This window comes from Apodemus sylvaticus, chromosome 10 (genome assembly GCF_947179515.1).
Source record: "Apodemus sylvaticus chromosome 10, mApoSyl1.1, whole genome shotgun sequence".
In the NCBI taxonomy this organism is placed as follows: Eukaryota; Metazoa; Chordata; class Mammalia; order Rodentia; family Muridae; genus Apodemus; species Apodemus sylvaticus.
This window is the reverse complement of record NC_067481.1, coordinates 36,279,036-36,305,590: the sequence shown is the minus strand read 5'-3', so window position 1 is coordinate 36,305,590 and position 26,555 is coordinate 36,279,036. Positions and strand designations below refer to the sequence as shown.

Below are 26,555 nucleotides of genomic sequence, written 5' to 3'. Positions count from 1 at the left end.
GAGTCACCATCTTGTGCTGTCTTTTCTATCCAACCAACATCTTAGTGTGCTTCCATTTCTCCATACATGTCTGAGGATTTTATTATTTTTGGACATCTATCATGTGCAAGATATGATTACACAGTGGAATAGATTTAAAAAAATCACTTTATCCCTTTACATCTTTGGGAAGCAAATACTGTTTAAGCATAGTTGAAATGGGTACACTTTAGGGACTCTTCTGTTCTAAAGCCTTTACATATTGGTGTCAGGATGAAGAAGGGTAGAGGGGGAGGGAAGGAAAGAGGTAGAGGTAGAGAAGGAGGGAGAGAGAGGGAAGGAGGAGGGAGAGAGGGGAAGAGGGAGGGAGAGAGAGAGAGAGAGAGAGGGGGGGAGAGAGAGAGAGAGAGAGAGAGAGAGAATGCACAAGTGGATAAATTTACAAGTCATTGTTCTAAAAGTCAGAGGAAACAAATTGGAAGGCAGATATAAGAGTTGGTGGCAAAGTCTACTCAGTATCTCCAGCAGCAAGATAACAAGCCTCAGAGTCAGGCACAGCAGACACCCAATTTTGATTCTCTTACTTATCTTCTACGATCTTAGGGAAATCACCTCGTGTCTAGGAATTACTTTTATTTGTAAAACAGAATAATAGCACTGTGGTGTTTAGCACACAGTCAGTCACACACGAACGGCTACTGACTGACTATATTCACACTGCAGTATATCTCTGGCTCACTGGTCTGACTTTAAACTGCTTATGTGAGAAAAGGAATATACTTATTTATTTCTATGAAGCAGCATTTGGCATAGTGTTTGGCATATAACAAATCTGATATGAATAAATATTCTCATTATAGTCAAATTATTTTTTCATTCAAAGTCCTTTCTGTAATAAGGAAACAATAAACTTCATGGTAACTGTTTTAAAAATAGCTTTAAATTGTATTTTCTTAGAATTTACTGTTAATTATGCATATCATAAAATGTCAAATGATTTGGTACCTTGTTTGAACATAGCTGGTCATCTATGCTGAAGGAACTGAATAATATAATAATTTCCCATGGTCTGTATCAACCATAAAAGCTACCAGGCAACAGAGAAAGCTGTATTTATTTGACAACCACTTTTTTAAAGCTATAATAAAATAAAAAGCTTTTTAAACCAAGGAAATTCTCAAAATGGAAAGCTCAATTAATTAAAATCTTTTATAGTCTTCGGGGAAATGAGAAGAAATTCAGTTTCATGGTTTGATGATTCTGACCTATGTAGGAATATAAAATGTACTAATTACTTAATGTCGTATTAATGGGCTTTTCCACTGTGGCGTTTAATTAGCTCATTTGACTAAGAGTATGACTTTAAGGCACTTTTTACAATTATTAGACTTTGTTTTAAGAGAATGCCTTTATTTTATATTTGATTTTCAATGTTTTACCCTCCTCCTCTTCCTCCTCTTCCTCTTCTTCCTCCTCCCTTACTGGGATCAAACTCAGGGCTTCAGGAATGCTGCTGAATTACTTTGTCACTTAACTACACCCTAGCTCACTGATGATCAATATATTTTTATAAACCTAAATTGCCATCTTTTTGCTCAGTTTTTGGTAAATGCTGGGACTTGAACCCAGGTTCTCAGTATATGCTAATACCACTTGTCCTATATTTTCTCTTCTCTTACAGTCAATGAAATTCTGGCCTTTAATGACAAGATTTACTTGGAGTCATTTTTAATGTACTATTTCGGAAGAATAGTGACTTTACAGTGACGATTCTGAACCTTTAGAGCAAATGGGTACAATGGTGACACTTTTAGAATACATATCAGTTCCTCAGGTGAATTTACAATCTACTGCTTATTAATGACCAGTATGTGTTTTATGGGGTTATAAAATATCATATGCTACATTTATGATATTAATATAGTTTATAAACTCAAAAGTCTTTCTCTTTCTTAAAATAATTTTTAAAAATAGGGACTAGAAAAATGGTTTAGCAGTTTAGAATACTCCTTGCTCTTGCAAAGGACCAGAGTTCAATTCCCAGTACCCACATGGCAGCTCACAACCATCCCTAACTCCAGTGCCAGGGGATGCAACAGGGGCCCTGACATCCTCTTCTGGCCTCCACAGGCACCAGACATACACATGGTACACATATACACATGCAGGCAAAACACTCATATATTTTAAATAAAATAACAAAGATTTTTAAAACGTATCTGGGTGGTACATCTGGTGGTACATGCCTTTAATGCCAGCACTAGGGAGGTAGAGGTAGATAGATTTCTGTGAGTTCTAGAACAGCCTGGTATTTAGAGTAAGCTCCAGGCCAACCAAGGCTACATAGTGAGACTGTCTCAAAATATTCAAAAAGAAGAAAATTAAAAAAAAATTTTTTAAAGGGGGACTGAAGTTGTACCTCAGTGGTAGAAAACATGGTTGGCATTCATGAAGGTTTTGGTTCAAGGTTCAAACATTAGCATCAAAGGAAATAGATATGAACTGAGAAATGACAGCTGGCAAAGTGTTTTCTGGGCAAGCAAAGGACTGAAGGACCTCACCAATGCCTATAGACATGGATGGCATCATTCCTGTAATCCCAGCACCGGGATTACATGACAGAGATGGGAAGGCATATCCCTGGAGCTCTTGACAGCCTCGCAGCCCGGCTGAATCAGTGAACTTCATGCCCAGTGAGAGACCCTGTCTCAGAAAACAAGCTGGGGAGCAACTAAGGAAAAGGGATTCTAACCTCTGACCTCTGTGTGCACGCAGAAAAGGGATTGCTTTTCAAAACAGACATGCATTGAATAGATGGCTATAACATTAGGAATTAAAAATACAGAGGGAAAAAGCTGCCTCTGGCTACTTCAATAATAATTGAAATTTAAAATTTAAGTAGATTGCAGTGCTAGTCAACTACTTAATAGGAAAAAAATATCTCCAGGCATCTGGATAAATGAACAATTACCTTTAAAGAGAAAAACTGCCATTCCTACCAAATATACGCCAAGATGCAAACTGCTTTTTTAATTTATTGTTTAAATAATTTCTGGATTTCAAATTCTGTTTGCAAGAGCAGCACTAAGAACTTTTTAATTCCTTTTCTTTTATAAAGTGAGGGGTGAAGGTGAGGAGTTTCTGCAGATGAGGGTGTGTGGCTTTTTAAATGATTTATTTGTTTTTATGTTGTGTGCGTTTGGTGTTTTGCCTGTGTAGGGCTGTCAGATCTCCTGGAACTGGAGATTTGGATCACCACAGCCAGTTGTGAGCTGTGTGTGGATGCTGGGACTCAAACCCGAGTCCTCTGAAAGAGCAGCTAGTGCTCTTAACTGCTGAGCTAGCTCTCTAGCCCCGCTTTTTTCTTTTATTAAAATCAAGAATTTAGAATAGTATTTGGTGAAAAAAAAAATCCTTAAGCTGCTCTTCATCTATTGGTAGTCTCTGAACAGGCTAACTCTGCATAAAAGACAACATGAAACATTCTCTTGCCCTCTCCATCGAAAGTGACGCTAATTATAGTTACCACAAGATGCCAGCCTGTGGCAGAAAGGCAGAGAATTATGTATCTGTGAGTATCTCAGGAGACAGTGTTGACTAAGTTAGACTTAAGGAAGAAAAAATGATGGCAGTCAGACTTTGTGGTGAAAAGCTTTTAATCCTGACACTAGGGAGGCAGAGGCGGGTGGTTCTCTGTGTTCCAGGACAGCCTGATCTACACAGGGAAACCCTGTCTCAAAAAGGGAGAGGGACCAATGACAGGGAAGTTAGTTAGGAGGCTACTAAAGTAATAATCCAAGACTTGATAAAAGTCCAAACTAGAGCTGGGACGATGGCTCAGTGGGTAAAATGCTCAAGTGTTAAGGCCCATGTTTAATCTCTAAAATCCCACGTCAAAACCAGAGGTAGAGAGACAGGCCACAAGCCAGCTAGCCTGGGGTTTGCAGTGGACAAACAAAATAGAAAGTGAAAACTGGCACCAAGTTTGTCCTCTGACCTCCAGAGGCACCTACACTGCATGAACACATGCATACATGTGTATGCGTGTACACACACACACACACACATACACACACACACACACACGCACACGCACACGCACACACACACGAGAGAGAAATTTAAAAAATAATCTGAATTAAGCAAATGGCAGTGATAAAAACTCCAAGAATTACTACATTTGCATCCTCACTGAGATTTTTCTTGATAGGAAATAGATTTGCTGTGTAACACAAGAGTCATGGAATGGCTGCCATTCCTTACATCCCACTCCCTGGAGAACGCTACACTGTCACACTGATAGGGAAACTTTTCTTTCATATTTGTCTTGGCTTTCTCATCTACAGAACTATTTACTAATAAAACACATCTCTTTTCTGCCATGGGTGAAGGCAGGAACAAGTGCATAACAGCGCCTAGACCGACTCTCCACACCGCCAGGTCAGGACAGCGTGCTTTCGGAAGAGGGAGCGGTCATTCTGGACGCACACAATGCTGACCATCACCAGAGTTATAGCTTTAAGTTTATTTTCCACAAAGATGCTTTTATTTACCAACCCAAATTAGGGAATGCCCTGGGCAAGATACAGATACAGTACACTCCCCAGATACAGTCTTGCCAATGCTGCTGATGATACCCTCAAGCTTCGATCCTTGTCTCAGCCCCGAAAGCGCTGGCTTGAGTTCTTTTTCTCTTTCTCTTAAAGTTAAAATGTTGGACTGAGGATGTGGCTCAGTTAGGGGAGTGCTTGTCCAGCATGACCAGAGCCCTGGCCTCCATTTCTATTCCTACCTGGAACCAGGCATGCAGTGCACACTGTAATCTCAGCATTGGAGGAGGGCAGAGAAGATTGGAAGCTCAAAACTATCCTAATACAGATCACGTTCAGGGCCAGCCTGGGCTACATAAGATTCTGTCTCAAAACATAACAACAAAAGGCAAAGGCCATGGGCTGGGTGGGGCTATAGCTAGGTTGGTAGAGTGTTTTCAAACATAAACAGAGTCCTGAGTTCAATTTCCAGTACCACCATAAACAGGCGTGGCGGAGCATCAAGCCATATCCCAATACTCAGGTGGCAGAGGCGGGAAGATCAAAAGTTCAATGTTATCTTCAGCTATATAACAAGTTCAAAGCCAACACGTTATATAATACTTTTTTTTTTCAGGACAGGCTATCTCTGAGTAGCCCTAGCTGTCCTGGAACTCACTCTGTTGACTAAGCTGGCTTTGAACTCAGAGATCTGCCCGCCTCTGTCTCCTTAGTGCTGGGATTAACCACCCAGCACATGATACTCTTTTAAAAAAGGACTGGTGATAGCTTAGACAATATGCATTTGCCACTAAGCCTAATGACCAGAGTTCCATGCTAGGAACATACATGGCGGAAGGAGAGAGCTGACTCCTCCAAATTATCCTCTGACCTTCGTGCGACCTCCACACACATGCCCACACATAGAACAAACAAACAAATAAATGTAATCTTTTAAACTAGAAGGAAATAAGTAATTCTATGTGGAAAAGATATTTAAAATAAAACCTAGTAGTTGAATAAAAATAAAATAGATTAAGAATAGAATAGAATAAGATTTCTTTCTGGGCAAAGAAATCAAAAGTGCAGAGGCAGGGAGGAAGCACCGCAGTTCTGCAAACTGATTTTTGTGATTGGGTGATTGGGGTAGCTGAGGTGAGCCTGGGTCAGAGAGCCGGGAGCAAGCTCAGGTAGGACCTGCAGGCTCATCAAGCACTGCAGCCCTGGCTACAAGCGGAGGACACCAGATATGTTTAAGCAGACAGAAAAGTAATGCCCTGAAATATGGAAAATGGTCTGGTGCTTTGCAGCTTGGACCAGGCTGATGGGAACGGAGGCGGAACATTTTGTTTTCATTTAGAAATGAAATTAAAAGGTTTCTAAACAAAATAATTAAAATGCTCCATTTTGCTTCTCTATGAGGGGATAGAGACTTCCTGAAATGGCTCCCTAAAGACGCGCTGCTCTAAACACGGAAACCTAAGACCGTGAATGGGACAGCACTCAATGATCGTGTGCTCATTATACTGTGCTAGTTTCTCTCCCGGTGCTAGGAATTGAACTCAGGGGTCCCACACATGGAGGATAAAACGTTTGTTGCTGAGTGAAGCCTGAAACTCCAGCCTTTAAAGAAACATACACGTATTAAGTCTAAATCTGTACAGTTTGCCAGGACAACCAGTGTCCATCCTGTGGCTATTCAGTGTTTGAGAAGAGATAGAACTGTGCTGTCATTATGAAATATACATAGAACTTTAAAAACATGAAATAAGAATTTTATATAATATTTATATAGATTTAAGATAGATCTTGTGTGGTTAATGCAAAATTTAAAACAATACATGTAAATTCCTATTGGAAGTGGGCTTGGGGAAGTTTAGCTGAATGGTGAAGCATCTGCCTAGCAAATGCACAGCCTTAGTTCAGTCATCAGCTGCAAGAAAATAAAACAAAACAAACAACAGAACCGGGTGACCTACTTGATAGAGCTGGCCTAGCATTCTAGGTTCTCATTCCTCTTCTAGAATGTCCTAAATCAGGATTATAATCAGCCAAAAGTATTTGTCTCGTCTACAAATATCAATATATAGCTGTGTAAAAATATATGGTGTTATAGCAAATAAATAGCAACAAAAGAGGATAGAGAGATGGCTCAATGGCCCACACAACAGCACACAGCACTCAACTGTAACACCAGTCAGTGCCCTCTTCGGCCTTCCCAGGTGCTAAGCACATTACAGAATGCACAGATAGTCATAGGCAACACACACACACACACACACACAAGATTAAATTTGTTTACTTTTTAATTTATTTATAGAGAAGAGGATTTATTTGGGGCTTATGATTCAAAGGGTTATGATGAGTCCCTCACCATCAGAGAGGGGTAAACAACATTGTGAATAACAGAAATATAAAAAACTCGGATCTCTCACAGTGCTATCGGACAAAGCAATTTGGTAATATTGATATGAAATATCAACCTGACTATTATCCTAAATATGCAGCTCAAAAAGTTATGAACATATGCATACGGAGATATATCCAAAGTATAGGGAATTTATAGGGCAGAGGTTCCCAGCTATTCTTCCACAATGTGGAGTTGTTTCTTGAAAGTAACTGCCATTCCAGAGACTTCATTTCCCATACTCCTTGGTTGGGGAATGCAGGCCATGGAGTCACATGACTAGTCTAGCCAAAAATGGTGTATCTATGCTACTTCTAAGGTCTGGCCTCTAAAACCCTCAAACACCAGCCTCTTTCCAATGGTTGACGCCAAGAGCAACTTTGCAGAGCTCTGCAGAGCTTCTATCAGCCTGGGTCTCTCACCGAAGCCATGAGACACAGATCCTTCTTTACTGCTGAAGGGACTCCAAGCAAGCAAGAAATTAACATGTTAAAACTTGGAGGTTTCAGGATGTTTCCATTAGGACAACTAGTATTAACTTCCTGGTGTGAATACTATCTCCAGAAAAGACCCACATGTCCACCAAAATAAGATTGAATAAATAATTACAGCCAAGCAAACAACAGAACATGTTGTAGCTAAAAATGGAAAGATAAAAGAACTACATCTACTGGGTACATCTGTTTTTCAAAGGTCTTTTAAAATCTTGTTACCAAAAACAAAAACAAAAACCTCACTATGTATTGACCAAATCATGTGCAGTAAATGTATTACAGGCTGGTTTTGAACTTGCAGCAAATCTTCTGCCTCAGCCTCTGGGTGCTGGGATTACAAGCATGAGCCACCATGCTTGGTTCCACAGGAAGTATTTCATTTCCTTAGAATAATTGAAATTGTAGGAATATGTTGAAACTAAATAATGGATATATTAACATTTGTCTCATTATTCTGTTATTTTTTCAATACATTACTTTATAATACTAACATTCATTTTCTTATACTGTCATGCATGGATGATCAAAGAGGATATATTCTGAGAAATGGACTCATCAATGGCTTGTTTCATCTCTGTAGGGACATCATGCAGTGTACTTACTCAAAAATACCATGTCACAAGATAATATAATCTTTTTTTAAGATTTATTTATTTTATGTATATGAGTACAATTATAACTGTCTTCAGACACACCAGAAGATGGCAAGCTATGGTGTAGTTGTTGGGAATTGAACTCAGGACCTCTGGAAAAACAGTCAGTGTTCTTAACTGCTGAGCCATCTCTCTAGCACTAGGTAATATAATCTTATGATACCTACATTGTATGTGTAGTTCGCTGATGTACCAAACATTGTTACAACTCATGTGACAAAATTAATACCTGCTACAAGTATAAAATAATAAAACCATGTTAAAAGACATTCATTTTAGAGCTAGGAAACCAGGTATCAAAAACCTTAAAATGAATAAATATTTTTTTGTTGTTGTTACTGTTTTGTGTTTTTCTGGGGGTTTTGGTTTTATTTTTATTGAGACAGGATCTCTCTATGTAGCCCCAGTTGTGCAGAAACTTCCAAGCTGGCCTGGAACTCACAGAGATCCACGTGTCTCTGTCTCCTAAGTACTGGAATTAAAAGTGTGAGCCACCTCCTGAGCAGACCTCATACAGACCCCAAGAGAACACAAATGCCAGCCCAGACTACTATACCCAGCAAAACTCTCAATCATCATAGATGGAGAAACCAAGATATTCCATGATAAAACCAAATTTAGACAATATCTGTCCACAAATCCAGCCTTACAAAGGATAATTGATGTAAAATGCCAACACAAGGAAGGAAACTACACCCTAGAAAAAGCAAGAAAGTAATCTTCCAACAAACCCAAAAGAAGATACCCACACAAACATAAAAATAACATCAAAAATTACAGGAAGCAACAATCACTATTCCTTAATATCTCTTAACAACAATGGACTCAACTCCCCAATAAAAAGGCATAGACTAACGAAATATTTCTCATGTAAATCTTCAATTTTATCAGAAAATGTTTGTAATTCCCCTTTTAATTAATTTAACAATTTTTTATGTCTACCATTTTATCTACATTATTTTTCATGATAATCTTCAATTTTAATATGTCTTTCTATATATTTCCTCTCTTTTATCAGAAATGTTTTCAATTTAAATCTTTGATTTTATCACAAATGTTTCTAATTCCACCTTCAATTAATTTAGAAAGTGTTTTGTTTTGTTTTTAAAGATTTATTTATTTATTTATTTATTATATGTTAGTACACTGTAGCTGTCTTCAGACACACCAGAAGAGGGTGTCAGATCTTATTACGGATGGCTGTGAGCCACCATGTGGTTGCTGAGATTTGAACTCAGGACCTTCAGAAGAACATTCAGTGCTCTTAACCGCTGAGCCATCTCTCCAGCCCTAGAAAGAGTTTTTATATCTACAATTTTATATGTAAAAATTTCCATGAAAGTCAATTTTAACGTGTTTGTCTATATATTTCTTGAATTTTACCAGAAATATTTTCCATGTAAATCTTCAATTTTATCTGAAAATGTTTATAATTCCACCTTTAATCAACTTAGAATTATCTTTATGCCTATCATTTTATCTGTATAATTTCCATGATAATCTTTAATTTTAACATGTTTTTCTATATATTTCTTCAATTTTATCAGAAATATTTTCAATGTAAATCTTCAAGTTTATCAGAAAATGTTTATAATTCCACTTTCTTTTCTTTTCTTTTTTTTTTGTTTTTGTTTTTTTGGTTTTTTTTGTTTTTGTTTTTGTTTTTGTTTTTTTTTTTGGATTTGTTTTTTTTTTTGAGACAGGGTTTCTCTGTGTAGCCCTGGCTGTCCTGGAACTCACTCTGTAGACCAGGCTGGCCTCAAACTCAAAAATCCACCTGCCTCTGCCTCCCAGAGATAATTCCACTTTCAATCAACTAAGAAATACCTTTATGCCTACCATTATTATATCTATATAAAATTTTCCATGATAATCTTCAATTCTAACATGTTCTTCTACATTCCATATTTCAATTAATTTAGCAATGTTTTACATATCTACCACTTTACTCTTTAATTTTCCAGGAAAATTGTCAATTTTACCATGTTTATCTGAAATATTTTCCATGTAAATCTTTAATTTTATCATGAAGTGTTTTTACTTCCCTTTTCAATAAAAAAAATGAAATAATGAAATAAACAAACAAAAAAAAGTGTGAGGCACCCATGCAGTGGTGGCGCACGCCTTTAATCCCAGCACTCGGGAGGCAGAGGCAGGTGGATTTCTGAGTTTGAGGCCAGCCTGGTCTACAAAGTGAGTTCCAGGACAGCCAGGGCTACACAGAGAAACCCTATCTCAAAAAAACCAAAATAACAAAAAAACCCAAAAAAGTAAAAAAAAAAAAAAGTGTGAGCCACCACATCCAGCCATACATATCTTTTAATACAGCAATCTCAAGTCCAGAAATAAGTCTTAAGTAAATGAAACTTATCCAAGGGATGATCGCCACAATATCCTCAAAGTAATCAAAAGTTGGGAACCGCTAACATGTTCGTAGAACTCAAATTACTGAATGCTCACTAAAAATCACATAGAACATGAAAGGTGAGGGGAGATGTGTGACATATATACATATATATATTTCCTGACACTGGACTGAGCATGTTTTGCATTCCTAGATAGATGGCCTCAAGCCTATGGGAGAAGAGACAGAAAATTATGGCTTGGATGTAAAATGTGTAGCAAAGCTCATACATTTGAACCCTTGATCTCCAGTCACTGGGAAGGTCTGGAACCTTCTAGAACGGGGCCTAGCTGGTAGACACGGGCACATGGGGCAGGGCTTAGGTAGCCCCCATTCTGGCTCAACATTTCCATTTCCTGATCTGTCCAGATAGAACACGTCACACCTAAGCTCCTGCTGCCACAGAGGCATCCCATCCTTCATCCCTCTCTGTATCCTTTCCCGTACGTTGCTTCTGTTGGATATTTTGTCTCGGATTTAGATATAGGGCATGATGGTTAGTCAGGGTCTGTCTGTGACAGAGTTTCGAGACTGGTTTAAATGAGATGGAGATGCACTATGGCCGTACTATCTCACAGGCCAGAGTCCCAGGACAAATGCAAGACGGCAAGTGAGGCTCTGGTACTCACGTCGCTCTGCTTCCTGCTCCCTGCTTCCAGTGTTCTCCTGCCCCGTGGCTGCAGGCTACCTCTTCAAACTGTGAGCCAAAATAAGCCCACCCCCACCTTCTTCAGCTTTTGTGAGGTAGTACAGTGAAGAGAGAAACACCAGTGCACAGGACCTTGGTATTATAGCCCAGGTTAGCTAAACTCACCATCCTCCTGCCTCAGTCCCCTAAGTGCTGGGATTACAGGCTCGTGCCACCATGCTTGGCTTTGTTTTGTTCGTTTGCAGTGCTGGGGTCAAACTGCTCATTCTGCTCATGCTACACAAGTTCTCTGCCCCTGAGCCACATCCCTACCCAACTACCCCATTTTTTTTTTTAATTTCCCACTTTGAAACATGGTTTCACTCTGTAGCCCTGGCTGGCCTCAAACTCAGAGATCCACCTGCCTCCGCCTCCCAAGTGCAGAAATGAAAGGCCTGTGCCACCATGCCCAGAGCAGACTTGTTTGGTTTTTTTTAATTTGTTTTATGTATGTGAATATACTGTTACTCTCTTCAGACACACCAGAAGAGGGCATCAGATCCCATTTCAGATTCTTGTGAGCCACCATGTAGTTGCTGGGAATTGAACTCAGGACCTCTGGAAGAACAGTCAGTGCTCTCAATTGCTGAGCCATCTCTCCAGCTTTGTTTGTTTTTTTGTTTTGAGACAGGAGACAGGGTTTCTTTATGTAGCCCTGGCTGTCCTGGAACTTGCTATGTAGACCAGGCTCCACCTCCCCGTGCCTCCTGAGTGCTAGGATTAAAGGTGTGTGCCATCAGCTCCCAGCAGACGTTTCTTATATACACAATGTTTTTACTTGCATTCTTTACTCATTTCTGAAACATGGTATTTTTTAAGAAAAATTATAGCCTGGCGTGGTGGCACACACCTGTAATCCCAGCACTCTGGGAGGCAGAGGCAGGCAGATTTCTGAGTTTGAGGCCAGCCTGGTCTACAGAGTGAGTTCCAGGACAGCCAGAACCACACAGAGAAACCCTGTCTCAAAAAACCAAAAGAAAAGAAAAGAAAGGAAAAGAAAAGAAAAGAAAAGATAAGAAAAGAAAACAAAAGAAAAATTATATTTAACTAATTAAAGCATAAAAAGAGTCTTATGCAGCTGGGCGGTGGTGCATAAGACTTACCTTGGGAGGCAGAGGCAGGCGGATTTCTGAGTTCAAGGCCAGCCTGGTCTACAGGGTGAGGTCCAGGACAGCCAGGGCCACACAGAGAAACCCTGTCTGGTGGGGGGGGGGGGGAGTCTTATGCACCAGGCAGTAGTGGTGCACACCTTTAATTCCAGCACTCAGGAGGCAGAGGCAGGTGGACTGCTGAATTTTGAGGCCAGCCTGCTCTAAAGAGTTCCAGGACAGCCAAGATTACATTAAAAAAAAAAAAAAAAAAAAAAAAAAAAAAAAAAAAAAAAAAACTTATGCTACTGTTACAAATTTAAATATTAAACTTTTTTTAGAAACATATTTATAGGTATGTAGCAGCATGTGTGTTTGTGTATGTGTGTGTTGGGCTCGGGGAATGTGGGGGCAGTGTGCACAGAAGCTAGGAGAAGGAGCTGCATCCCTGAGGGTTGGAGTGTGGACATTACACCTGTCTGGTTAGGGAGCACGATGACTTGAACTCTGGTCCTCATGCTTGCACAGCAAGCCCTCAATCTCTGAGCCATCTCTCTAGCCCCCAGCTATTGCAGAAAAAATTTAAGTTATTTGTCTATTTCATGAGAACTAAACAATTTTAAACCAGGAAATATAATCCTTAATTCTATTTAATCAGGCACAGGTGAACTGCACCATTTACAATGTCCTAAAAGTTAGAGAAGGCACACCACTACTAATCTCTTAGTTCACAGGTTTACTGGGAAATCATCTGCATTCAGAGCAAATTACCAATTTCCATAATTACAGAAAATATTAATAGCACTTGTTTTCTTGGCACTACTGGGGATTGAATCTGAGGTCTTTCCTATGCTAAACAAGTGATTTTCCACTCAGCTACATCCTCATTATCAGTTCCTGCATTTTGGAAGTGCATGCTATGTGTCCTTAAACTTGCTATAGCACAGGTTGGCCTCAAATAGACCATCCTCTAGCCTCCATCTTCAGAATGCTGGGAATTACAGGTATGCACTACTGTGCCTGGCTTAATTTCATGGATTTTTACCATATTTTCCTTTGTTCTTGTGAATTTAGTTACACCTTACTGTAAAGACCACCAGTTGAACGGTAGAGATATAAGCAATAGATATGAATGAAACAAGAGCTTGCAGAGTATGCACTGGGTAGTCTGGGAGGGGACATAGAAGGGACACAGTTCATCATAAATGTGGGGATGATGAGGATGGGTTTCCTAAAGGAACCCAAACAATATAGGCTGAGAAGCCTATAGACACCCAGGTGGAAGCTGTTCCATTAGCAGTAAAAGCAAGGACAGAGGCAGAGCTGGGAGCCATTAGCACAACCACAACAGCCAGTCACGTGAGTGAATGGCAGTGAGGACAGAGGAGCAGTCTTGAGAGGGTCAAGGACAGAGCATCAGCATAAGACTATTTGAAAGGAAGGCTATTTGAAAACTCACAACAAAGTGCCAGCCTCAAAGGCTACGAGAGGAGAAAAACTTGGGGACTATGATTAACACTAAACTGTATTTATGTTACCCTTCTTGTTTATGTAAATTTTCTCCACCTTTTTAGTGAACCTTTATTATTCTTTATAAGAAAGTGTTTCACTTTTGAGATGAGTGATATAATTTTCATTTGTGTATATACGTAAAAATGAAACAAAGCTGAACGATTTTTGACCTTGCCCAAAGTCATTCATGATTCAACAGAACTGAATTATTAGTGTCTATAACCAGTGATTTTGTTTTCCAAGCCATTCTAAAAGTGCCATCTTTAACGCTACAGCGAGCCATCTGTAACTACTTAACTTCGCCAGCCTGCTGCGATGGCTCCCTCCCCCTTGGGAAGCCCGTCCCAGCCGAAATGAATAACCGAGAAAACAACTGCTTTGAAAATGTGACACCACAGCATTAAAATAAGACTTCAGTGTATTTGTTTCTCACAGTTTGAAACAAACTGATCCTTAGTATTGCATGGGACTGGGGCTGCACAGCGCTGGATGACTTATTAATCTACACAGTTGTTTATACTCTCCAATTCAAGTTGAATATTAACATCAGTTTTAATTTTTAGTTGAGAATTAGAGAATCAGGAGGTATGGCTCAATTCAATGGTAGAATGGATACCTACTGGGGGAAAAAAAAGAGCCAGGCATGGAATCCTAGGAGACTTGGGAGATGAGGCAGGAGACCCTTTTCATAGGTGGGGTAGTAGTTGTTGACATTTTAAGATTATTGTTCTTTCAAATGTTACATGTTGTTTTTGCATAGGAGTGGCATACTGATGTACAGGTTTTATATTTTGAAGCAGTAAAGTAAAAATTTTACCCTAAATATTACTCTAAAAAACTTTTTAGCCAGGGATGGTAGTTTGCCCCCATTAAGCCCAGCACTTAGGAGACAGAGGCAGGAGAATCTCTGTAGGCTCCAAGCCAGCCTGATCTACATAGTGAGCTACAGGGCAGCCAAGGCTATACTGAAACCTTGTCACAAACACCCAAATCTCAGCCTGGTGGTCATGGCTCATGCTTTTAATTCTAGCACTCAAGAGGCAAATGGATCTCTGTGAGTTTGAGGCCAGCCTGGTCTACAGAGTGAGTTCTAGGACAACTAGAGCTACACAGGGAAACCTTGTTGAAAGAAAACAAAACAAAAAATTCCAAATAAACAACAAAACCAAACCACCTCTCAAAAGGATTTCTTTACTTTTATTTTTTGTGTGTGAGCCGTATGTATGCTCACCACATTCGTGCTTGAGCCCACGGAGGATAGGAAAGGGCGCAGGATTCTTTGGAGTGGAGTTACAGGCAGCTTCTGAGCCACTGGATCTGGGTCCTGGAACCAAACCTCCATCTGTATGCAGTAGCAGCAAGCATCCTTCTCCAGTTTCTAAGACATTTTCAAGTTGCCTAAACCTTCACTCTTTTTTCTTAGCTACATAACTGGTTTTTGTTGTTGCTGAGGTTTGAGAAGTTTGTTTTGTTTTGGGACAGGGATGCTCTGTAGTCCTGGCTATCCTGGAAATCTCTCTGTAGACCAGGCTGGTCTCAGAACTCAAACAGATCAGTCTGCTTCTACCTCCCTAGTACTGGGATTAAAGGTATGAACGACCACTGCCCGGCAATCTAGGTAACTGTTTTAAGTCACTTCTGTGTTTACAAAGAATATAGCCCAGTGGTAGAGCACTTGGTGAACATGCATAAGACCCTAGGTTCAATTTCCAGAAAAAAACTGAAAGAAATTCAGACAATGTATCTTCTTAAGTCTTCACTATCTATTTGTAGTCAGCATTATTTCTAGGGACAGGAGAGAAGACTTGGTGACTTAGCGCACTCACCGCTCTTGCCGAGGACTGGAGTGGGGTTCCCAGGACCCACATGTCAGCAATTCATATATCAGCCTGTAACCGCAGCTCCAGAGGATTCTACACCCCTCACTTCCACAGGTACCTGCACTCACATATACACTCCTACAAAGAGGCACATAATTTCCTCAGACATCTGAGGTCAACATTCCTACTGTGACAGGTGTTTTGAGAGTCAGAGATTATGCCAGGAAATGTTGGAATCATTTCTACATGACTCATTTTTTTTTTTGGTTTTTGTTTTTTTAAATCTGGATAGAGGCTTGAACAGAAAAATGGCCCGACACTACAGTCACTAGAGTCGACACTACAGTCCTGACTCTTGTGACTAAGTCTTAAGCTTTTTGTTTTTTGTTTTTTGTTTTGGAATAAAATAAAAACTAAAACTGTCATTACACATTTTGAAACTTTTAACCCACTAAGGACCTTAAAGATACTTTACATAAACCAGCCAGCCATTTTATCTTGACTATCATCAGAACAAAATACAGTACAAAGTCTGATTTTATGTGAAGTCAGAGTATGTGTCCAATTTAATGGGAAATAATAATATTTTCTAACTGTAATTTTGCTAGTTTTAACTAAAAAACTTCTGTGCTCCATTGACAATCGCCTTCTCGACGTAATCATTTTTCTAATTGATAAGTACATTAAGATTAATCTTGTTTTCTTATCACATTTAAAAAAAACCCATCCATATCTTACCATTCCCTTCTGCACATCTCAGTTTAAAAGCCTTGAAATGCTCAGGACTGTACTATATTAACGACAGTAGGGGAGCATTCTCTAATCCTTAAACTGTCCCTACGATTCTGGAAGTGTATATGTAAAAGTAAAAACTGTCCAGATAGTACTAGTCTGAGATAAATTCCTTCACTTTGGTAAATATTTCCACTATATTTAAGTGTCTGAATCATGTATTTTTATTTTAAAAAAAATGGCATCCTGTAGGCCCTTTGATAGTTTATAAAAGAAATACTCTAAACCATTAATGCTGTTTATCCCCAGGTGGTGGTATTACACGCCATTTTATTTTTGCATTTCCCCAAAACACACTATTCCCCTGGTAATTGAACAGTTTTTTAAAAATTAATTACTAGATGGTTCATAAAGTGTGGCATCCACACAGTGCAATTCTTCAGCTCTGCTCAGTGGCCTTTCCCTTTGACAAACTGCTGCTTTTAACAGGAGAGTGGTTTGATCAGCTGTCTAGGAGGTCAGATGAAGACAAAACAGCTTTCTTTTCTAGGCCCCTCCCGGCTTTGGAGAAATCCAGGAAGTGGGTTTGAACTTAGCTGCAGTGAATCTTGCAATAGTAAACTTTTTGGGTGGTCAGAGTAACACCTTTCATTACAACTATTAGCTGAATGGCAAAAGACTCTCGGGCATTATTGCAGAACAATTCCATTTGGAAAGAAACACGATTGTAAACCGTTTCTATTTCAAGCCCATAAAAAGCAGAACTCGGATGAAAGGCAAAGCCTTGACCTTTCTATTTTAGACTTGCATCTGGGTAGCTAAGCCGTCTGCTTTCCTCCCACCTCCCACCCCATCTACTTAATGGACTGAAAATACTGCACTTAATTGCAATTTTACCCAACCAGGCTGACTTTTCTGAATTACGACCCGGTCTTTTCACCTAAAGGCTTGCTCGGTAGGGTTTTACTTACCCTTCCTTCCCAATTCCTCCCTACCGCTCTCAATTATGAGCTGTCAAATGTCTGTAAAGTATGATACTAGGCTCTCACGTAGGAAAGCCATCTATGGAGCCTTTCCATTTCAACGGTGAGCGCCTGACGGAAAATCTAGGGGTCTGGGCTCCTCTGGACACCGACGGTATTTAGCTTTGTTGCGGTTATGTAGAAAGGCACCTCTTACAGTCCATAAAGGAGTCGCGCGTCCCCACCGCCCAGCAAGGAATGCAGCCCGGGAAAGGACAGACAGGCGAAGGTGGGAGGAAATCCCGGGAAGAAAGGCGCTGGGAAGAATGGGGAGCCCAAGACGGGAGGGAAGACCTTGGCAGGAAGGCTCCGGAGAAGGGTGTGCGAAGTGGCCGAGAAGCTGGCCCAGAGGGCCGGCGAAGATGGGCCGGGGGCAGGTGGGTGCCCTGCGGGGACACGGGTGGCGGGGACACGGGTGGCGGGGACAGGGACCCAGGCCAGCACCCCGGGGATGGCGGCCCACCCGAGGCCGAGCCCCGCTACTTAACTATTTGTAGAGCTGCTGCAGGCACAGGTCCAGGCTCTCGCCCTCCACCTCCTCTCGGGTGATGCGCTCCGACAGCGGCCGCGGGAGCGGGGGCAGCGGCGGCAGCTGCGGCTGCGGCGGCGGCGGCACGGCCGAGTGCCCCGGGGCAGCCGCTTCCTCCTCTTCCTCCTCCTCGCCCTCCGCCGCCGTCTCCTCCTCCACCGCCTCCTCTTCGGGTTCGGGGTCTTGGTCCTGCTCCCCCTCCTCGGCCGCCTCTACCGTCTCACCGTCTTCCCCCGGTTCCTCCCCCGAAGCCTCGGCCGCCTCAGCCGCAACCAGCTCTGCTTCGGGCTCGGGCTCGGGCTCGGATTCGGGTTCGGGCTCTGGCTCGCCGCCGCCGCACGGTCCGCGGAACTCGCCCAGGAACAGCTCCAGGAAGCGCCGGTAAGTTTTCTCTTCAGGGATGCAGCCCGCCATCGTTGCTCATGCCCCGAGGTCCACCGGGAAGGGGGTGGGAGGTGAGCCCAGGAGGAGGAGGGGGCTGCTTCGGAGCCTCGCCTCCCGCTACGGAGGGGGAACGGCCGCACCGGCACCGGCGATCAGCACTGGGTTGCCTGGAGAGGGCTCCCGCAGGCGTGCGCGCCACCGAGCTCGGACGTGCGCGGCCCGGGGGCGGGGGCGGAGCGCGCCACCCCTCTCCGGTCTGGAGGGAAAGTTGGTGGCGGGCGCGCGCACAGGGTCCGGCGGCGGCCCACCCGCAATCCCTACCGAGAGCTCAGCCCACGCTGCCTAGAGACTGTCGCCATAGCAACCGGTTCTAATTAAGAATTCCAGGGTCCCTCCCGTCGAGTCTGTAGAGTGGTAAGGACGCTGGACTCCTGCACTCCAACTTCGAATGGTCTTTGTTGGGTGAAGACCCTAGTTTCATGTTATGCATGAAACTGAGACATCTCTGTTGGTTCCACCAGGAGTGTACTGACTTCAGTTTCCTTATCTGCTTGCCTTGCCTTAGTATATCTCTTGATTCGATGGAACTCAGTAAACACCTTTTAACTGATGATATGCCTTGAAAAAGTAGGGATGGGGAACAAGCACCCAAAAGGATAGTTTCCTTTGCCCGGGTTCTTTCATTAGATCCTATGTATCCTCCTTTCTCAAAAAGATGAACGTGAGAAATTAAATAGTAATTCACTTGCCTAAAAGTCAAGACTTTCTGTGGCATTGAGTAGAGTCCAGATCTAAGTCTCCAAAGCCTTTAAAATCTTTCCCCTTAACTCTGCTCTATGAAAATCTGTGCCTCGAATCCACACAATGTCTTATTTATATAGGGCTTTGCAGTTTACACGTGTTCGTCTCTAATCCTCACTACAGCCTTTTAAGGCAAAAGATATTACCGTTATGATTCTGTTTTACAGATGAGGAAACAAGCCTTAAAAACAGTGACTTTGCTCAAGGTCAGAAGCAAGCAAAGCAACAAGAATTCAATCCGTGGTTGAAATGGTAGATTTCACTTGTAAGTTTTCCATCACCCCCAAACCCCTCCCTAGTTTCTGTAAAATGCATGTCATTACATTATATTATCCTATCATATAATCTGTATTTTTGTCTATATTTTGTTCCTCCTCACCACCTCCTGTGTCTCTTCTTACTCCCCCCAAGCTAGAACTGAAACGACTTTAAATTATTCTAATTTTCTTACCAAACTATATGCAAACCTATTATTTTCAGGCTTCATGGTGGTGGTGGTGGTGGTGGGTGCTTGGAGGGTGTTGTGTTATACAGCTGGATGGATGATAGCATCATTGCCACACACTGCCACATCCATGGCAGCATGTAATTCAGCACAAACATAGTGATTCTTTTCCTCTGCTTTGAAAAAACATGTACTCACAAATTATCCACTCCATCTCTCCATTTATTGTTTCTGGGTTTCAGCTGGATTTAGGATCTGAAATACCATTTCCAGTCAGTTATTAATGACAGAAGAGGGTGCGTTCTCGCCAACTGTTTTCCTATAATACTGTATTTTTAAATCCCTGACCTGATACTGTTATTTTAAGATTAAGTGGGTTGAACTTACTAATGGTATCATGTAAAATAGAGTTCTTTGCTCTCTCCTAGGTCAAGATTAAATAATACATGATAGAAAGTATATAGTAAATAATGCACTTGGAATTTTCTATTTTTTTTCCTAAGATGAATGGAAAGACTCAACTAGTCTGTAGAAAGAAACTGTTCCATGGGGTACCAAGAAAGCCCTCAAAGTCATTTCAACCTACCTGCTTATTGCCGTTTCAGAAAAACTAGAAAAGAGCTGGTGTGGTGGCACAGCCCTTATTCCCAGTACTCTGGAGGCAGAGGCCAATGGCACTCTGAGTCCTAGGTCAGCCTGGACTAACTATCAAGTCCCAGGTCATCCAGGGCAATGTAGTAAAACCTTGTATAATTAATAATAATAACAATAACGATAACAATAACAATAATAATACTAACTAGAAGGGAGTGACAACTTTCTAAGCTGCAGCAACTTTAAACGTCAATTTTACATTCCAACAAACTCTTACTATCCCCAGTTTTAACATGGTGACATTTAGTTCAGGAGTGCGTAGCTGTCAACGGTAACAATTCATGTCAAGCTACACCTTCTTACCTCAGAATGTAGCCGCCTCCCTCATTTAGATGACATTTGTGACATTAATTTATGACTCAGCCCACACATCAAAGGGAAATGATATATGTTGGTAAAACAGTACTTCTAAGAATAAAAGGAAAAGCCCACACCTCTGCTGCTGGAAATGAGAGGCGTCTTTGCTTATATTAATGAAGACACTCCTTTACAGAGATCAATATGGATCCTATTGCATTCTTCTTAGCAAGGAAACTTTGTCAGCGGCTGCTGGCAGCCGGGGTAGGATCTCAAAGCAGCTGTGTAGGTGGGCTTGCCAATGTCAGGTCGCGGTCTGTTCTTCCCCTCACTCTGCTTCCCTCTCTCCTCACTCCTCCAAGTCCATTCTATTGCGATTTTATCTAACAGGAAATGTGATGAGGCCTGGCACATTCTCAGACTGTGAGTTGTTTCCTACATTCAGTTGGTTTTTCTCAGACCACCTGAGCATCCTTCCCCACTCTGAACATAGTTTGTTCCTTATTCTCATCTTTGTATTTGTGTGCATCTTCCCTGGGAAATAAGACCATACTTTACTGCCATTGTATTTCAAGACAAATTTCGTTATTAGTACTTGATATGATTTTAGGATTGCTGAAATATGTAATGAATTTTTTATTAAAAACTTAAGCTATGGGCTGGTGAGATGGTTCAGCGGTTAAGAGCACTGACTGCTCTTCCAAAGGTCCTGAGTTGTTGAAATCCCAGCAACCACATGGTGGCTCACAACCATCTGTAATGAGATCTGATGCCCTCTTCTGGTGTGTCTGAAGACAGCTACAGTGTACTCACATATAATAATAAATCTTTTTTTAAAAAAACCTCAAGCTATGAAAAAGTATAATGTATACAGAATGTAAAGTGATTTCTTTTGAGATATCTTTCTTACAAAAAGTGTCCTTTTAAGACCTTAGCTTGTTGAAGGAAATGCACACTATCATGTCATGAATTTTCATGGTAATGTTTGTAAGGGTAGAAAAATGTTGAATTGCCAGGCAGTGGTGGCGCACGCCTTTAATCCCAGCACTTGGGAGGCAGAGGCAAGTGGATTTCTGAGTTCGAGGCCAGCCTGGTCTACAGAGTGAGCTCTGGGACAGCGAGGGCTATACAGAGAAACCCTGTCTCGAACCCCCCCCCCCAAAAAAAAAGAAAGAAAGAAAAAGAAAAAAGAAAAAAAGAAAAAGAAAAAGAAAAAAAGAAAAGTGTTGAATTTAGTAGCTTCTTGTATAACCAGACATTTTCTCAGATATTTACCCAAGAGAAATAACTTGTGATATACACAAAAACATACATGAAAACCTGTTCCTAAATGTTCGCAGTTCTATTTATAATATCTCAGACCTGGAAGCAATATGAACAGGCAAGATTTGTGGTATATTCACACAGTAGAATACTACACAATAAAGATAGATGAACTAAGGCTGGGCAGCTAGTGGCACACACCTGTGATCCCAGCACTTGGAAGACAAAGGCGGGTGGATTTATAAACTAGATGGCCTAAATAGCAAGATCCAGGACAACCAAGAATACATAGAGAAACCCTGGCTTGAAAGAAAGAAAGAAAGAAAGAAAGAAAGAAAGAAAGAAAGAAAGAAAAAGAAAGAAAGAAAGAAAGAAAGAAAGAAAGAAAGAAAGAAAGGGAGAGAGAGAGAGAGAGAGAGAAAGAAAGAAAGAAAGAAAGAAAAGGAAGGAAGGAAGGAAAAGAAAGGAAAAGAAAAGAAAGAGGAAAAGAAGGAAAGAAAGAAAGGAAGGAAGGAAAGAAAGAGGAAGGGAGAAAGAAAACAAAACAAAAAAACAACAACAAAACAAAAAACAAAAGGAGAACTAGGCTAAATGTAGTAGTACATACCTGGAACCTCAGCACTCAGAATACAATAGGACAAAAAGAAAAACAGGGAACAAAGAAAAGAAGGGAAGGAGAGGAGAGGGGAAGGGAGGGGAGAGGAGAGGAGGGGAGGGAAAGGGAAGGGAGGGGAGAAAAGGGGAAGGGAGGGGTGAGGAGGGGAGGGAAAGGGAAGGGAGGGAAGAGGAGAGGAAGAGAAAAATAAAGAGTTGAAGCCAAGTCTTGGTACATAGTAAATTAAAGGCCAGTCTGGGCTACCATGCGATCCTCTTATATCAAAACAATCAAACAAACAAACCAAAAAAACAGACACACTGGATAAACCTCAGAAACATACTGAGAGGGCTGGAGAGATGGCTCAACACTTAAGAGTTTCTCATGGCTTCCCTTGTAGAGAACCTTAATTTAGTTTAGAGCACCCAGATGGAGGCTCAGTTCTAGGAGATCAAACGTCCTCTTCTGGCCTCTTTGGATTCCGGGCATGAATTTGGTACATATACATATTTACAGACAAACACATACAATAAAACATACTGAGACACGAAAGAGAGTTTGGCTCAGTTTTTTTTATTTTGCAGAGGCCATGGGTTTGATTCCCAGTCCCCACACAGCAGCTCACATCCTGTATAAGTCCAGTTCCTGGGAATTGGACACCCTCTTCCGGCCTCTGCAAGTACAAGACAGGCATATGGTACACAAGCAGTGCATGCAGGCAAAACACTGATACACATAAAATAAAACTATTTTCAGTTGCATAGAAGAATTTGTATTATATGGTTTTATCCATATATGATATATCCAATAGATGATGACATCCTAAAAAAAAAACAGGCAAGACTAAACCAGATGTGGTATGGTTGGGGCCACACGCCTATAATGCCAGCCTCAGGAGTCTGAGATAGGAAGATTGCAAGTTTAAGATCCGTCTAGGCTCCATAGCTAGAACATCTCAAGAAAAACAAACAAATAAGCAACAGCAAAACAGGCGGAACTAACCAGATGTGGGCAAACAGGCTTTTCTTTGCATGAAACTGAGGCTGAGTAGGAATTTATGGAAAAGTATCGAGAGTGAATATTGTGAGTTCAGTAACACATTCTCTTTCACTGAGTGTGGTGGTGCACACCTTTAATCTCAGCACTCAGGAGGCAGAGGCAGCAGATCTCTGTAAGTTTAAAGCCAACCTGGTCTACAGAGTGAATTCCAGGACAGCCAGAGAAAGCTACAAACAAAACAAAACAAAAAATATTCTCTATTTAACTGGGTGGTTATATGAGTTATGAGTTATTAACTTATCAAAGTATACATTAAAGATAATAAGGATGTACCTCATTGGTAGAGCACTTGCCTGGTGTGTAAAAGGTCTAAAACGTGCATTTTAAATAAGTACTTTGTACATAAATTATATCTTAATAAAGTTGATTTTTTTCAAACTATTTTTTTATTCGATATATTTTTTTATTTACATTTCAAATTATTTCCCCTTTTCTAACCCCCCACTCCCCGAAAGTCCAGCAAGCCCCCTTCTCTCCCCCGTCCTCCCACCCACCCCTTCCCACTTCCCCGTTCTGGTTTTGCCGAATACTGCTTCACTGAGTCTTTCCAGAACAGGGGGCAATAAAGTTGATTTTTAAAGCGTTGACTTCAGTGTTGATCCTTATCCTTGTGGCTGTCACCCCAGCCTCTCCTCCCTTGTCCCACTCTGTATTCTGCAGAGCTGACCCATTTAGGCTGCACTCACCAGGCTCCACTGACAGCGGCCTTTCAGTTGTCACTGCCCAGTGGGAGGTACTGACAAGAAGTTATAAGTGAGGAGGGCAAAAAATACCACAGCATTGCTTTGTTCAGTCCTGAGCCTGCTTCCTCGCCTCTGTAGTTTGCTCCCCTCCAGTGTCTGTCCACTGGACTTCAGTCTGTGGAGAGTGACCTGCATCCATGAGCTCTGCAAACATCCTCTGCCATCCCTGTCTCGAAAAACAAAAACAAAAAAATAATTATAATTTATAAATTTATAATTTATCTCCAGTTGATAGTCTCTTAGTTATGGAAATCTAGATTATATGTTCTATCTTTTCTAAAATATGTCTGTCTTATATGTTTATAGGGAAAAATAGAGATACTGCTTTGAAAAACCTCAATTGTTATATTCCTAATTTCTTTTTTGTTGTTGTTGTTGTTTTTGGTTTTTTTTTGGGGGGGGGGGGTTGAGACAGGGTTTCTCTGTGTAGCCCTGGCTGTCCTGCCACCACTGCCTGGCTATATTCCTAATTTCTAAAGTCAATGATTTGAAGCAAATATCATATCTCAAATAATAAAGCATGCTTTATGCTTCTAAGTGGTTTTTATATTTTTAAGAAAACAGCAGCTGGGAGTGGTGGTACATGCCTTTAATCCCAGAACTTGGGAGGCAGAGGCAGGCAGATTTCTGAGTTTGAGGCCAGCCTGGTCTACAGAGTGAGTTCCAGGACAGCCAGGGCTACACAGAGAAACCCTGTCTCGAGAAATAAAAAAAAAAAAAGAAAAAAGAAAAGGAAAGGAAAGGAAAGGAAAGGAAAAAGAAAAAGAAAAGAAAGAAAAGAAAGAAAAGAAAAGAAAATAGCATAATAATAAGATATATATTTAGCTCCTGTCCAGTGGCCTTCAAGTTAATGCTTATGCAAATGCTCAAGGCTAGGCCTAGTAATGAATGTTGTGCTTTTACTATTTTAAAAGCTGGATTTGGGCTAGAGAGGTGGCCTAATGGATTAGAGCATTTGCTCTTCCAGGGGACCTGAGTTTAGTTCTCAGCACCAACTTCACGCTGGGCACAACTTCCTGTAACTTCAAACCCAGGGGATCCAATGCCCTCTGCTGATCCTTGAGGGTACCTACACACATGTAGCATGCATGCATAGAAACTTTTAAATTTTTTCTAAAAGGTCAGGCATGATGATGCATGCCTTTGATCCTAACACTCAGGAGGCAGAGGCAATGAGTTCAAGGCCAGCCTGGTCTATGTAGTGAGTTCCAGGACAGCCAGGACTCTATAGAAAGACCTTGTCTGATAGATAGATAGATAGATAGATAGATAGATAGATAGATAGATAGATAGATAGACAGATAGATCTTTGAAAAATAAATATGAGCTATGAAAGAGAAGAGAAAGCTAATTATTTTTCTAGTTCTAACTCTGCCAAGTATTTTTTTGTTTTGGTGGTGGAAACATGCTTAAATATACATTCTAGGGGACTGGAGAGATATCTCAGAGGTTAAGAGCACTGGCTGCTCTTCCAGAGGTCCTGAGCTCAATTCACAGCAACCACATGATGGCTCACAACCATCTGTAATCAGATCCTATGCCCTCTTCTGGCGTGTCTGAAGATAGCAACAATGTAGTCATAAATTAAATAAATCTTTAAAAAACACATTCTATAGTGAAAATCTAAAATCCAATGTTGAGCCCCACAGTTTCTACTGTAAAAGAGAAGTTCATTGACATATCATTTTTGGGGTCTGGATAATTTTAGTATGTGAAGGTTTGTTCACATACTAAAATGTGAATGGTTTTGTATTGATTTTTTGTTTGTTTTGTGACAGGGTTTTTCTGTATACCCTTGCATGTAGCCCTGGCTATCCTCTATAACCAGGCTGCCTACCTACCTCTGCCTCCTGAGTGCTGTGGTTAAAGATGTGTGCTAACTACTACCTGGCTTTTGGGGGGTTTCTTTCTTTCTTTCTTTCAAAGATTTATTTATATAAGTACACTGTAGCTGCCTTCAGACACTCCAGAAGAAGGCATAAGATTTCATTACTGATGGTTGTGAGCCACCATGTGGTTGCTGGGAATTGAACTCAAGACCTCTGGAAGAGCAGTCAGTGCTCTTAACCGCTGAGCCATCTCTCCATCCCTTTTTTGGTTTTTCAAGACAGTTTTCTCTGTTTAGCCCAGGCTTTCCTGGAATTCACTATGTATATCAGGCTGGCCTCAAACTCAGAAATCCCCCTGCATCTGCCTCTGATGTACTGGGAATAAAGGCATGCACCACCACCACCCATCCAATTTTTTTTTAATTTGCAATGTTTTTAATATAATAGAGTTAAAACCAAAAGGATAATATGTAAAAAAAAAAAAAAAAAAAAAAAAAAAAAAAAACTTTTAAAATATTAACGTGTCGGCCGGGCAGTGGTGGCGCACGCCTGTAATCCCAGCACTCCGTGAGGCAGAGGCAGGCGGATTTCTGAGTTCGAGGCCAGCCTGGTCTACCAAGTGAGTTCC

General features: G+C 41.1%; 2 protein-coding genes across 3 annotated transcripts in view; both read right to left on the bottom strand.

Moving 5' to 3' along the window:
- Ppm1e (protein phosphatase, Mg2+/Mn2+ dependent 1E) overlaps positions 1-18,423 on the bottom strand; it is a 130,918-nt gene extending 112,495 nt beyond the window's left edge. Inside the window, exon 1 of the mRNA XM_052197664.1 lies at positions 17,817-18,423. Coding sequence (XP_052053624.1) covers positions 17,817-18,271 — 455 coding nt within the window. The 5' untranslated portion in view covers positions 18,272-18,423. The remainder of the gene's footprint in view (positions 1-17,816) is intronic.
- A 5,478-nt stretch (positions 18,424-23,901) lies between these two features.
- Rad51c (RAD51 paralog C) overlaps positions 23,902-26,555 on the bottom strand; it is a 40,053-nt gene continuing 37,399 nt past the window's right edge. Inside the window, exon 9 of one of the 2 annotated variants that reach the window (XM_052197669.1) lies at positions 23,902-24,264. The gene's annotated coding sequence lies outside the window, so the exon portion shown is untranslated. The remainder of the gene's footprint in view (positions 24,265-26,555) is intronic. The other variant, XR_007979985.1, reaches the window with a different exon arrangement.